This window comes from Chiloscyllium plagiosum, chromosome 23, assembly GCF_004010195.1.
Source record: "Chiloscyllium plagiosum isolate BGI_BamShark_2017 chromosome 23, ASM401019v2, whole genome shotgun sequence".
NCBI lineage: Eukaryota > Metazoa > Chordata > Chondrichthyes > Orectolobiformes > Hemiscylliidae > Chiloscyllium > Chiloscyllium plagiosum.
This window is the reverse complement of record NC_057732.1, coordinates 38,650,091-38,663,747: the sequence shown is the minus strand read 5'-3', so window position 1 is coordinate 38,663,747 and position 13,657 is coordinate 38,650,091. Positions and strand designations below refer to the sequence as shown.

Here is a 13,657-nt window from a genome sequence, read left to right as displayed (position 1 = left end):
TGGTGTGGGGTAAGGATCAGTTCAGCATCCACCACCGGTGTTGCACAACATTGCAGCCTGATGACTTTGTCTCACCTTCTAATTTTCTCCCTTCCAGTTTGATGCAAGACTTCCACCTTTAAGATGCAGTGCAATAAGTGTATAGACCCCTTTGGAATCTCAATCAACTGTTATTTAATTGTAAGAGTCAAGGCAGTGTGTGTTAATTGGCTGTTTGGTTATTGGAGTAACTTGGCCAAGGCAGATTGCATTTTATCTCCCACTTGAGCTTTGAGTAGCACTTGAAAGTGGGGTTTGTCTTGACATTTGTTCCCCCACTCTTCAATCCACTACCATCTCTTCCCCACTTCCTAACCTCTGTACCATTGTCACCTTGCATTTCCTTCTGTCCAGCTGCAGGGTCACATTCCCACCTGCCACTTTTTGTCATTTACATAAATGATTTGGATGCGAGCATAAGAGGTACAGTTAGTAAGTTTGCAGATGACACCAAAATTGGAGGTGTAGTGGATAGTGAAGAAGGTTACCTCCGATTACAACAGGATCTGGACCAGATGGGCCAATGGGCTGAGAAGTGGCAGATGGAGTTTAATTCAGATGAATGCAAGGTGCTGCATTTTGGGAAAGCAAATCTTAGCAGGACTTATACACTTAATGGTAAGGTCCTAGGGAGTGTTGCTGAACAAAGAGACCTTGAAGTTCAGGTTCATAGCTCCTTGAAAATGGATTCGCAGGTAGATATGATAGTGAAGAGGGCGTTTGGTATGCTTTCCTTTATTGGTCAGAGTATTGAGTACAGGAGTTGGGAGGTCATGTTGCGGCTGTACAAAACATTGGTTAGGCCACTGTTGGCATATTGCATGCAGTTCTGGTCTCCTTCCTATCGGAAAGATGTTGTGAAACTTGAAAGGGTTCAGAAAAGATTTGAGGATGTTGCCAAGGTTGGAGGATTTGAGCTCCAGGGAGAGGCTGAACAGGCTGGTGCTGTTTTCCATGGAGCGTCTGAGGCTGAGGGATGACCTTTTATAGAGGTTTACAAAATTGAGGGGCATGGATAGGCTAAATAGACAAAGTCTTTTCCCTGGGTTTGGGGAGTCCAGAACTAGAGGGCATAGGTTTAGGGTGAGAGGGGAAAGATATAAAAGAGACCTAAGGGGCAACCTTTTCACGCAGAGGGTGGTACGTGTATGGAATGAGCTGCCAGAGGAAGTGGTGGAGGCTGGTACAATTGCAAGATTTAAGAGGCATTTGGATGGGTATATGAATAGGAAGGATTTGGGGGGATATGGTCCAGGTGCTGGCAGATGGGACTAGATTGGGTTGGGATATCTGGTCGGCATGGACGGGTTAGACCGAGGGGTCTGTTTCCATGCTGTACATCTCCATGACTCTGACTCACCACTACTGCTAACTTGCTTTCAGTTCCCCTATTAGGCCAAAGAGTGCATGATCTGTGATTTCCAGCAACTAAGTTTGACATACCTGCTTAAAACCTGAGTGCAAAGAAGGGCAAGAAATATGTTCAGCATTTAGAAAACTGTAGTGATTGGAAACAGGTGGACCTTTTTGAATGCGGTCCTTGATTGGCCTGGGTTAACAACCCCAATCAGCAATTCCTGTCCAACCATTCAATGCCTGAAAATGGCAGTGCTCAGACCCGACATCGTTCACCAGTCGGAGGACACTCAGGTGTGCGATGGAATCCCGTCTGCGCGTATCCCTGACTGGATGAAATGACATTGGCCTCAGTTATGTCCTGTGGGAGCCTGTGCCTCTCAACCTGAGCTGCCTTTGTTGTTTTAGAGTTGTGTCCCATAGGAATGTGAAACAGTGGGCCCTGTACTGACTGCTACAGCACACCACTCATCTCTTCTCCTTTATCCTCCGCCTGGACACAGGTTGGCCTGCCCACTTGCCACCTGGAGGTGGGGATCCCCAGTGGAAGGCTCTCTACATGGGAGTTCTTCCCCCTTCACTTGGTGATCTGAGGTGGAGGGTGTTGCACACAACAGTCACGTGCAATTGTAGATTGCGGTAGTTCATGGGCACCCAGCCCAACTGCTTGTTCTGTGGTGCTGTGGAGTCCATGGTCCATGTATATATGGGGTGTGGGCATATGCACTTACTTTTTGGTTTTCTTAAGGATCATCTTTTATGTTTTTGGTTCCACTTCAGCCCCTGATATTTGGTACCCATTGCAGAGTGGGGAGGCCAGGTCAGAGGATCTCCTCCTGGATCTGCTCCTGGGCCTGGCCAGGCTGGCCATAAACAGGTTCAGACTGTGGGCTGTGTTGGGGGGGTCATTATGGCCAATTGCCTGCCTCTCTTCCATGGTTACGTTCGGGCCTGGGTGTCCCTGGAGAAGGAGCTTGCAGTGTCTACCAATACCCTTGAGTTTTCAGGAGAGGTGGGCACTGTGGTGGGTCGAGTGTTTTATTTCCCCTCCAATTCGATTTTCATTTAAGCCCTACCCTCGTCACTGGCCACTTGGGTGCTTTTTCTTTCTAGCGGTGGGATATGAATAAAGTTTTCTGTACTCAATGTTTCTTCACTGTGTCCTACAACTACACACACGTGACGTTGGTGCTAGGGAGAAATAAGTGCTACTATTATTTGGCAGTAGTGTGTGGGATTATTTTAAGGACAAAAAAAAGGGACTTGAATCTCCTCCGTTCATGTGACTGACTTCAAGCTGGCTGGCCACAGCCAGTGTACTGAGCACAAGTAAACAAAGGATGACTGGGTAAGGGGATACCGGCCTTTGCAGTTATTTCAAAAACCAAAGGGCAATTTATTAGTCTTTTAAACTTTGTCCTGTTTTGCATTATATTCAGTGGTTTTCTGGTGCAACTATCTTGGAAAATCCTTGGGTTATAACATACAGAACATCAGGAAATATGTATTGTCCTGCAATAATAGGGTATGTATTTGTGGCAAAGTTTCCTCCTAATGAATTCCCAACATTGGTTGATGCAGGGAAGATCTTCAAGTTACATAGAATTGAGCATAAAAGCTGACCATTTGGCTCATCTAGTCTCTGCTGGTGCTTACGCTTCAAATGAGCCTCTCCACACCTCAAAATGGCAGGTGTTTTATTATAGCCACCTGAGGGGACCGACTGTGGCTCATTTTAACTTATTATATGAATAAGTGTTTCTGGGAATGTAGCTTGCCATCTGTACCTTATTGGAAAGACAGGCCGGATCTTGTGTTCCTGGCTCTTGGGTCAGGCATGAACTCAGAACCTGAGCCATCAAGTGCAAGAAAAGCTTAATCATATTGATTCTGTTTAACATTCAGTGTTAGCAGAGGCCTAAGAGGCAAATGGTAGACTAAATTTTGCCTGAAGTTCTACTTTCCTGAGCCTGCATCTGCTAATTCTATTAAATTTTTCTTAGTCCTGAGCAAGCCAGACTTTGTGAACTCGAGGAGCAAGCAAAAGCAGCGAAGAAAGGAATGTGGAGTGATGGAGGCAGTTCACATACCATTCGAGATCTGAAGTATACTATTGAAAATCCTCGTCATTTTGTGGATTCTAATCATCAAAAACCAGTTAATGGTTAGTGAATGAGGTTAACTCTTCCAACTGTGTAAGTTTTGATGCTTCATCCTGTGTACTCAATTACTGATGTCTGTATTTGGTAAGTCACAGTTAATTACCAAATTGGTGATATTTTAAACTTTACAAAAGATGCTTTCTGTTGTTATAGGTCTTTGGTTTGAAAGACTGACAAAACAAAAACAGTGATGGGATCTGTCTCAGCAGCTGAGATTCCTCTCTTATGCAATAAATGCCCAAAAGCAGCTTTGAGGTGACACTTGGTTGAAGCTAATTGCTTTTCCCAAAGGATATGAGTCATTACATGGGTTTTTCTTGTTTGCCATGTAGTAGAAGCTCTTACTGCAGCAGTAGCTAAATGGGATTATGGAGAAGCTCACCTAGCCACCTTTTTGGCTGCAGGTGGATGTTTTATCATTTGTTGTGAAGCTGGTTTATGGCTGTTTCTCCAACTCAGTTGAAGAGGCTGGGATTGTTCTCCTTAGATTTGATAGGGATGTTCAAAGTCATGAAGGTTTTTGATAAAGTAATGAAGTGAGTTGATTTTAGAGTGCAACACCAGAAAGGGTGGATGAAGTAGACAGTTATTTTCTAGAACGAATAAATACACTGTATTGAAGATTGTAAGGCTTTGAGGGAAGCAGTGGGGGTGTTAGAATAATTGGATATCTCTTTTAACGGCCAGTGCAGACAAGAATGATTCCTGTCTTTGTTTTTGATTTTATGCTGAATCTATGTCCTTTTTGTACAGAAGCTCTCTTGGAATTGCAATGCTCAATTATTGGTCACCTCCTTTTATTAAATGTTTTAAAAACTGGACTTGGATGAAGTTTTGAAATTGAGTCCTAATAAATTATACAGAACTTTGCTTTGTTTTAGCTGTTTTATCATTTCATAGTTTTATCGTGCAGTTGGACCAATATGTAATGGAGTTGAAATTACTGAAGCTATATTACAAGGGGGAATGTCAGTTTCTTTTGAGCATGTATTCTGCACAGTTACTTCTCCCTCGTTTCCAGTAACAATAATTTTGAGCGATTGCTGTACTACTTCGTCACTAAGATTTGAAATGAACTAATCAACTGCCCCCTCCATGTTCCTCTTTCCACTTGTTTACTGGGTCAACTTCCTCTCCAGTTGCACTTTTCCTAGCCTGAACTCATGCCTTCCTCTGTGTTTTCCTTTCACAAACTCTCAAAATTCATTCTGTCCATGGGACCCATCTCTTGCTCTCGCTACCCTTTTTCCTACAAAATTCATAAAAGAATCATAGAATTCCTACAGTGTGGAAACAGGCCATTTGGCCCAACAAGTCCATACTGACTCTCCAAAGGGTATCCCCCCCCCCAAACAGACTTGCCTCATTCCGTTATGATTTTGTCAATTCTAGTCTCCAATGCTAAGTCATGGGCTCCATTTGCTATCGCAGCTTCCAATTCAAAGTGCAACCAACAAAATGTTCTGATTGTCAATCCCATCTATTTTTCTCTTATTGCTACCTGTATTTTAGTGTCACAGTGTTAAGTTTGATAATTTACATTTTGAATTTCATTTGTAATTATTGTACTCATCCTTTTCAACCTTATCAAGCCTCCCTTGCTGTGGTTCTGTCTTCTTGTGACTTTCCCAATCTCTCTTTATAGATTGATAGAGCGATAAGCTACCTTGGGATAAACACTCAAGGAGCACTTGATTCTTTTTGTCAGTTAACTTCTTTCAACCTTTTTAATGCTAATTTCTTGGCTTGGGGTCTGTTTGAGCTCCACTTTGTCGTCTTGAGAAAACATCCCTTTCCATAGTAAAGATGTCAAATTAATACAAGTTTATCTTGTGCCGTCTTTCAAAGGATGTAAACTGATTTCTTTTTCTTTTCTTGTATAGCTGTCATTGAGCATGTGCGAGATGGGAGTGTTGTGAGAGCTTTGTTGCTGCCTGACTACTACCTGGTGACAGTTATGCTTTCTGGTGTTAAGGTACATTTACATAACGAGATTTCTGTTGCATTTCATTTATAACTGTATTGATTTGCCACACTTGCAGGTTCGGTTTATTTCCAACCAGGACATGGAGGTTCTAAGTTCACTGTAGAGCTTAGTGATTTCTCTATCAGTCCCATGATTACCAAATGGTTGGTAATTTTCAAGTCAGTTATTGCTTTAGAATGTCAGCATCCTGAAACATTGTTATTCATAGCACCTGCACGTCAAATGTAAAATACCTCAACTACTAGTAATGTCAGGGAAGCTGAAAATGCTGGAAATATAGTGGAACACTAAAACTGAATCAACATTTCATGTTGATTACCTCATAGCTAACTTAAATCTGTTCAAATGAATTATTATTGACATTAACTCTGCCTCATTCCACAGTTGCTTCTTAATGTGTTAAGGATTTGCAACACTTTCTGTTTTAATTGATTGTTACCTGACAAAGCAAAGAACTGGGAAATGGTGAAGCTCAGGTTAAATTAAAAGATCTTTTGGTAGAAAAGTCTCTATCTTCCTTATGTATAACATTCAGTAATAAGTCCAACATTTCTATGGGCTTTTAGTTTTCCTGTTCACTTATGCATTAAAAAAATCCTTTGTTGTTTCAAAATTCTATTTGTGGTTTTCTTCTTAATTCGACTTTTGATAGTCGAGATGGTTAAATCGTATGAGACAAACTTTACCTATCATAAAATTTGGCATAGCACATATCTGCCCCAGTGACTCAGTGAATAGTGGAGATCAGTTATTGCACACATTACCCAAGTGACTTGGGAGAATTATTTTTTGTTGCTTGTCATGGGAGTGTAATTTCCTCAAAATTGAACAGTTTAAGCTGAATTATGAAGTGAGGGTCAGTATCATCTCCACATTTGTAGATTTCTGGCAGAAGTTATATTTAATCCCATTCAAGAGACTTTGAGTTATAGCGTCATACAATATGGAAACAGACCCTCTGATCCAATTTGTTTGCACTAACCAGAGATCCCAATCTCACCTAGTCCCATTTGCCAGCATTTGGCCCATATCCTTTGAAACCCTTCCTGGTCATGTAACCAATTAAGATGCCTTTTAATTGTACAGCTTCCACCACTTCCTCTGGCACTCCGTTTAATTCACGCATCATCCTCTGTGTGAAAAAGTTACCACTCTGATCCTTTTTTAAAAATCTTTTTCATCTCACCTTAAACCTATGCCCTCTAGTTTTGGACTCCCCCACTACTGGAAAAAGACTATGGATATATTCACCCTATTCATGCCTGTCATGATTTTATAAACCTCCATCTCCACTCGTGAAAATAGCCCCAACCTATTCAGCCTCTCTCTGTAACTCCAACCTTGCTGTCCCGGAAACACCCTTGTAAATCTTTTCTGAGCCCTCTCAAATTTAATAATGCCTTTTTCTGAAGAAGGGCAACCAGAATTGTATGCAATATTGTGGAAGTGGCCTCACCAATATCCTGTACTGCTGCAATATGCCATCCCAATTCCAAACTCTGTGTTCTAACAATAAAGACAAATGCTGCCTTCACCACCATCCACCTGCGACTCCACTTTCAAGGAATTATGCACCTGCATCCTTTGAACTTTGTTCAGGACCCCCCCCCCCCCCCCTTCAAAAGGACCCTACCATTAACTGTATAAGTTCTACCATAGTTTCCCTGTTATTGTCTTTTTCATTTCTAGTTGCCACTGTCATCATTAAGCACTCCCAAGGCTTAGGATGACCTGATAATGGAATAAAACCCTTTTACATTGCACTATTCAATACTTTGGTAAATTATTGCAGGATTGAATGAAAAGAGTTCCCGGTTTGTCCAACAATGTACCTGAACCTCAAAAAGCAAGACAGGTTAAGAGTATGGTTAATAAAGCATATGGTAACCTGAACTTAACTTCCTGACCCTGCTTATAATGTTTCGCCTCTATTAAAAACACTGGTTCAGCTCAACTGGAATAATTTGCCTAGTTTTGGGGCTTCACATTAGGAATGAGATAAAGTCATTAGAGGGCACAGAAGAGATTCACAAGAATCCTTCCAGAGTTGAGGGACTTAAATTGGAGGGTCTGGGGAAGTTCTCTCTAGAGAAGAGAATTTTGAGATGAAATGCAGTGGAATATTCAAGATTTTGGTGATGTCACGACACAAACAGCTGAACCAAATCAGCTTTTCTACTTCTGTATTTATAACACGGTAAAATTAAACGATTGAAGACCCTCAAATAGTCAATGTAATGGTTCCTAACCAGACTTTTGAATAATTAATCCCAGGCATTGTGAATAATTAATTTTCAGATACTGATTTTATAATAACAATTTATTAAATACAAGATAACATTAGCAGAGAAAAAAAAATTAAGCGACATGGTAAGCTGATAAATGTCTGTGCTTTAAACTGAAATAATTGTTTCCATCCCCGTTCCTATAACTGTATATGCTCATTTGTCTTTTAAAGGAAAAAAAAACAATCAAATTGGCCAGGTTACTCAAAAGTACTTCATGATGTGTTGTTCAACGGGCATAAATGTGGACTCCTTGGTTATTTTTCTAGGGTCAATTCTCGCATCACCCAGACAAAGGTCATTGTGGGTGATCCCTTCACTTGATATTCAGCTGTTGTCACTTTACCTACACCATCTGACACTTTTGATCACCTGCAAAGATTTGTTATTCAGCCTGTTGACATTCTACCCACACCATTTGTACAATGTTTTGATCTCTCCACTTAAATTTTGTATCTGTGTGCTTCCCTCCACTTCACCTGAGGAAGGAGCAGCACTCTGAAAGCATGTGATTTCAAATAAACCTAATGGATTATAATTTCACGACTTTTCTGATCTGGATAAAGTAGATCAGAAAAAATCCCTTTTGCTGGAATGATGAACCAGAGATTTAAGGTCATTGGCAAAATAATCAATGGTGATATGAAAAAAAAAGTGCATTAAGTGATTAGAATCTGGTAAATTCAATAGAGTGCATCAGCAGGGAATCAATTGGATCATTATCTGAAGAGGTGAGTATCATGTTGGCAATGATCATAGAATGCGTGACAGGCTTGAGGGATTGAATAGCCTGTGCTTTTTTCTGTTCATGTTCTTACATACGAGGTGAATTGCTCTTGCATCGACCCAGATTCTATGGGCTGAATGGCCTTTTGCGTCATAACCATTTTTAGATGTTTGAAAAAAACACTATATTAAGTAAATGGTTTAGGCTACAAAAACTGAAATTGCTGGAAAAGCTCGCAGGTCTAGCAGCATCTGTGGAGAGAAATCAGAGTAAATGTTTTGGGTTGAGTGATTCTTTCTCCGTGCCTTTTGACTCATTTAATAATTTCACAATATTAGTCTCGTTATCTATCCTTTTGCAATGTTTAATGCCTACCTGAAGGTGCAGATAGACCTATCTCATGTATCATCTGTAAAGCAGCATTTCTCACACTATCAATGCACTGTACTGGAGTGCCTTCCGAGCTAATATGCTTAAAGTTGCAATGCTCTATCTCAGAAATACGAGCGGAGATAAACTGGCAACTCTCAATGTCTGTAATGTAGCCCATCTTTATAAAGAAAGAACAAAGAACCTTACAGCACAGGAACAGACCTTTGGCCCTCCAAGCCTGCACCGATCCAGATCCTCTAACTAAATCTGGCGCCTGATTTCTAAGGATCTGTATCCTTTTGCTCCTGCCTGTTTATCTATCTGTCTAGATACATCTCTTCTCCCCCCCCCCCCCCCCCCCCGCAACGCATTCCAGGCACATACCACCCTCTGCGTGAAGAACGTTTCCCGTATATCTCCCCTAAAACTTTCCCCTCTCACTTTGAACTCGTGACCCCAAGTAATTGATAAAATTATTTTTATTAATTTATACAGAATTCCTCTCTGGATTACCTGAAAGTAATTTGACTGAAATGTCTGCAGAATTGTTATTGCTACAGCTGCGTGGATCTGCCAAGTCCAAATAGTTCATTGCACTAAGAACAGCTTTGTGTGGCTTATTCTACAATGGGTGGTAACTTACTAGTAAACATGAAGTTTCTAATATTTTATATATTTGGCTGCGCAGTGCCCGACATTTAAGCGTGAAACTGATGGGACTGAAACTCCAGAGCCATTTGCAGCAGAAGCAAAATTTTTTACTGAATCACGCCTTCTGCAAAGAGATGTCCAGATCATCTTGGAAAGTGTGCAGAATCAAGTAATTCTAGGAACCATCCTACATCCCGTGAGTTTTATCAAACAACAGAATGAAACTGCAGTTTTCATGTGTGTGTATTATGCATGTAGGGCAAGATATTTCAAAATTTAGATTTGTTTTTGTACTTGTACCTTGCCTTTAGAAGGTCGTCATGTTATTGGAGTAAGCAGCCTTTTGTACTACTTATCAAATATTTTCTGGTAGGATGCAACATTAGGTGCAGGGTAATTCTTCAGCCTATACCATTTACCATTTGGTTTGCTGTAGTGTGGGTGGCCTGCATTTTTAATGTCTGTTTATCATGCCTGGAAATCTCTTGCATCTTGTGTTCTATTTCTGAGGATTAGTTGGATGGTTGAGTGGAAGCCATCAACTTCTCTGAAGTGATATTTATAGAGTCCTAGAGATATACAGCATGGAAACAGGCCCTTTGGTCCAACTCATCCTTGCCGACCAGATATCCCAACCCAATCTAGTCCCACCTGCCAGCACCCGGCCCATATCCCTCTAAACCCTTCCTATTCATATACCCATCCGAATGCCTCTTAAATCTTGCAATTGTACCAGCTTCCACCGCATCCTCTGGCAGCTCATTCCATACACGTACCACCCTCTGCGTGAAAAGGTTACCCCTTAGGTCTCTTTTATATGTTTCCCCTCTCACCCTAAACCTATGCCCTCTAGTTCTGGACTCCCCGACCCAGGGAAAAGACTTTGCCTATTTACCCGATCCATGCCCCTCATAATTTTGTAAACCTCTATAAGGTCACCCCTCAGCCTCCAGGAAAACAGTCCCAGCCTGTTCAGCCTCTCCCTGTAGCTCAAATCTTTCAACCCTGGCAACATCCTTGTAAATCTTTTCTGAACTGATAAGAAGGAGACCAGAATTGCACGCAATATTCCAACAGTGGTCTTACCAATGACCTGTGCAGCCACAACATGACCTCCCAATTCCTGTACTCAATACTCTGACAATAAAGGAAAGCATACCAAATGCCGCCTTCACTATCCTATCCACCTGTGACTCCACTTTGAAGCAGCTATGAACCTGCCCTCCAAGATCTCTTTATTCAATTTTGATATGATGATCAATTTATTGACTTGTGCAAATTATAAGCCTAGGCTGCTTTATCTACTAGTTAAGAATGTGTGTACACTGTATACCACCCAGTTTCTCTGGTGACTATTGGAATGCATTGTTGTTTGAATTTGTACCATGCCCCTTTTTCCCATTGTTTAAAAACCTTAACTCTTGCATGGTATATTGTCTTGCTGAATCCCCCTAAGGTTGGGGACTCTTCTAAGTGAAACTTTATGGGGAGTGAACCTGTGTTCTTTCATATTTTGATATGTAATCTCTTTTTTAAATTCTTTACTGGAATGTGAACATTGGCAAAGCCAGCATTTGTTGTTCATCTTTAAATACTCCTGAGAAGGTGTTGGTGAGATGCTGACAAGAACCACTGAAGTCTGTCCATTGTAGGTGCATCCAAAATGCCATTGAGAAAAGAATTTTGGTTTTTGACTTACTGACTGAACGAACAAGTGATTGTAGTTCCAAATCCAGGCACTGAGAGTTCTACTAGTAGGATTAGTGGGTTTGTGAAGTGTTGGAAGCTTGGTTTGTTGTTACAGTGCATTTTATGGTGGATGGCATATTGATCTTGTGGGCAGTGAGCACTCTCCCCATGCCTATTGAATTCAGTTCTTTTGTTTATACTTATGTCAAGGATAGCCATTTTTAGGGCACTGGCTGTGCATGTTTGCTTGATATCTCTGCTGATTGCACCAGTATGATGTTAGACTGAGAGAAGTTGACTGAGAAGCAAATTAAAACTCAGCTGAAGCTATTCCATTTGGGCATTTGGGAAAACCTAGTTTCAAAGAGAAAAATAATCTGCTTCAAAGTATTGATGATGCATGATTAAAATTAGGGAAAATGCATGTTTACTAGAAAAGAGCAGAGCAGGCATGCTTAATATTTAATGGCACTGGTTCCAATTAAAAGGACTGAAATTAATGAATACAGAACCTCCCACTTCTTTTAATTCTACTGGTTTGTATTAGGATTATGGATGAATTGGAGGCGCATAGGAGTCTGCATCAAGCAAAGGCAAAAAAAGAAATTGCCTGCTCTTCTATTTGGTGGCAAAGCCAGAAAAAAAGTTTTGTTTTATGTTATTGTTTAAAAAGAAATGTAAAATTCTTATTTCATCCGCAGAATGGTAATATAACCGAGCTGCTGCTTCGTGAAGGATTCGCTCGATGTGTTGACTGGTCGATTGCAGTTTATACACAGGGTCCAGAAAAGCTTAGAGCTAGTGAAAGGTAAATTGTTTCATTGTGTGACTTACGGTTTTGAAGATATGAGGTGGAGCTCAAAAAGAGCTAGCCAGAAATGTAATGCTGAATTTATCTGAGAGCACTTAATTCATTGATCTACTCCTGTTTCTATGTTCCATTCAGCCCCTTGAGCCTGTTTCATTATTCAGTGAGATCATGGCTGATCTGTGTTCTAACTCGGTGTACTTGCCTTTGGCCCATATTTCTATTGGGCAGGGAGAATGTTTGGCATCCCCTTCTGCTTCAAACTTCATTTGATCACTGTACAAACAATTGCATCATTTGAAAAATGTGAGATGAGAAACAAATGGAGTTTTAAAGTTGTGTGCACAGTGTACAGGTGATGAGAGTAGACGATTGTGCTAAAATTTGTTTAGAAGGCAATTGTCACAATCCAAGTTGTGCCTTGTTTTAAATGTGTTTTTTTGGTCATGTATCTGTAGTGACCACTAAGCCATTGCAAGTGTTTTGGGTCTTTGATAGGCTAGGAAGGGAATAATTAGCCACATTATCTGGGAATCATATACAAATGTATTTTGGATAAAAGAAACCCAACTGTTGTGCTTTACTTTTCCTAACAACTCTGCAGTATCATTTGCTTTCTCTATAGTCAGCTATGGATGAGTAGGTTGAATGAAGGTGAGCAGTGTCTGTGGGACTATTTCACAGAGTTGGTGCCTGGTGTGTAAGGTTGGAAGACGGTGTGGAAAATCATTAAGGTTTTTTATTTCTTCTCCTTCCATAAATTAAATATTTATGGGTTGTATTTGTGTGAAGTAGAGGTTAATGTTCAGGTGCAACACACATGAAGGTGAGCAAATGACCAGAAACTTAACTCGATCTGCCATATAACTACTGTGCTGTTACAGCTGGTCAGAGATTGCAAATTAATAAATTGCCTTCTTACTTCCCAAAGCTTGACCACCATCTACAGGACACAAGCCGATAGTGTGATAGAATAGTTTCCACTTGCCTGGATGAATGCAAAAAAACTTGACAACATCCAAGACAAAATGATCCACTTGATCAGCACCCTTAAACATGCAGTTCCTCCACCAGTGGTGGGAGAAAAATGCATTGTCGACATGATGCGTTGCATTAATTCGCAAAGTCTCCTTCTACTGCATCTCTCAAACCTGTGAGCTCTATCACATCATTGGAAAAGGGCAGCAGATACATAGGAACACAATCTGCAAGTTTCCTTCCAAGCCATGTATTGTCTGGATATAGAAGCATAGAAAGTAGGAGCAGGTGAAGGCTATTTGGACCTTTTGAACCTCTGTCATTCAATTTGATAAACCAATTCAATAATCTGTTCCTGCTTTTCCCCCATACCCTTTGATCCCCTAAGATCTAAATCTAACACCTTCTGGTTTTGGCCTGGACCAATTTCTGCAGCAGTGTATTCCAGAGGCACACCACTCTCTGGGTGAAGACATTTCTCCTTATTTCAGTCCTAAATGGCCTACCTCATTATTCTTAAACTGTGACCCTCGACTCTCAACTTGCAGGCGCCAGAAACCTCCTTCCGATGCGTACCATGCCAAGTCCTTTTCAATTTTTATG

At 40.8% G+C, this 13,657-nt stretch overlaps 1 protein-coding gene across 2 annotated transcripts in view; it reads left to right on the top strand.

Annotated features, from left to right (window-relative positions):
• The window catches only part of snd1 (staphylococcal nuclease and tudor domain containing 1), an 854,179-nt gene that overhangs the window by 31,913 nt on the left and 808,609 nt on the right, over positions 1-13,657 (top strand). For both annotated transcript variants that reach the window (XM_043713955.1, XM_043713956.1), the window contains exons 5-8: positions 3,399-3,559; positions 5,441-5,532; positions 9,617-9,775; positions 11,970-12,076. In XM_043713955.1, the coding sequence (XP_043569890.1) occupies positions 3,399-3,559; positions 5,441-5,532; positions 9,617-9,775; positions 11,970-12,076 (519 nt within the window). The remainder of the gene's footprint in view (positions 1-3,398; positions 3,560-5,440; positions 5,533-9,616; positions 9,776-11,969; positions 12,077-13,657) is intronic.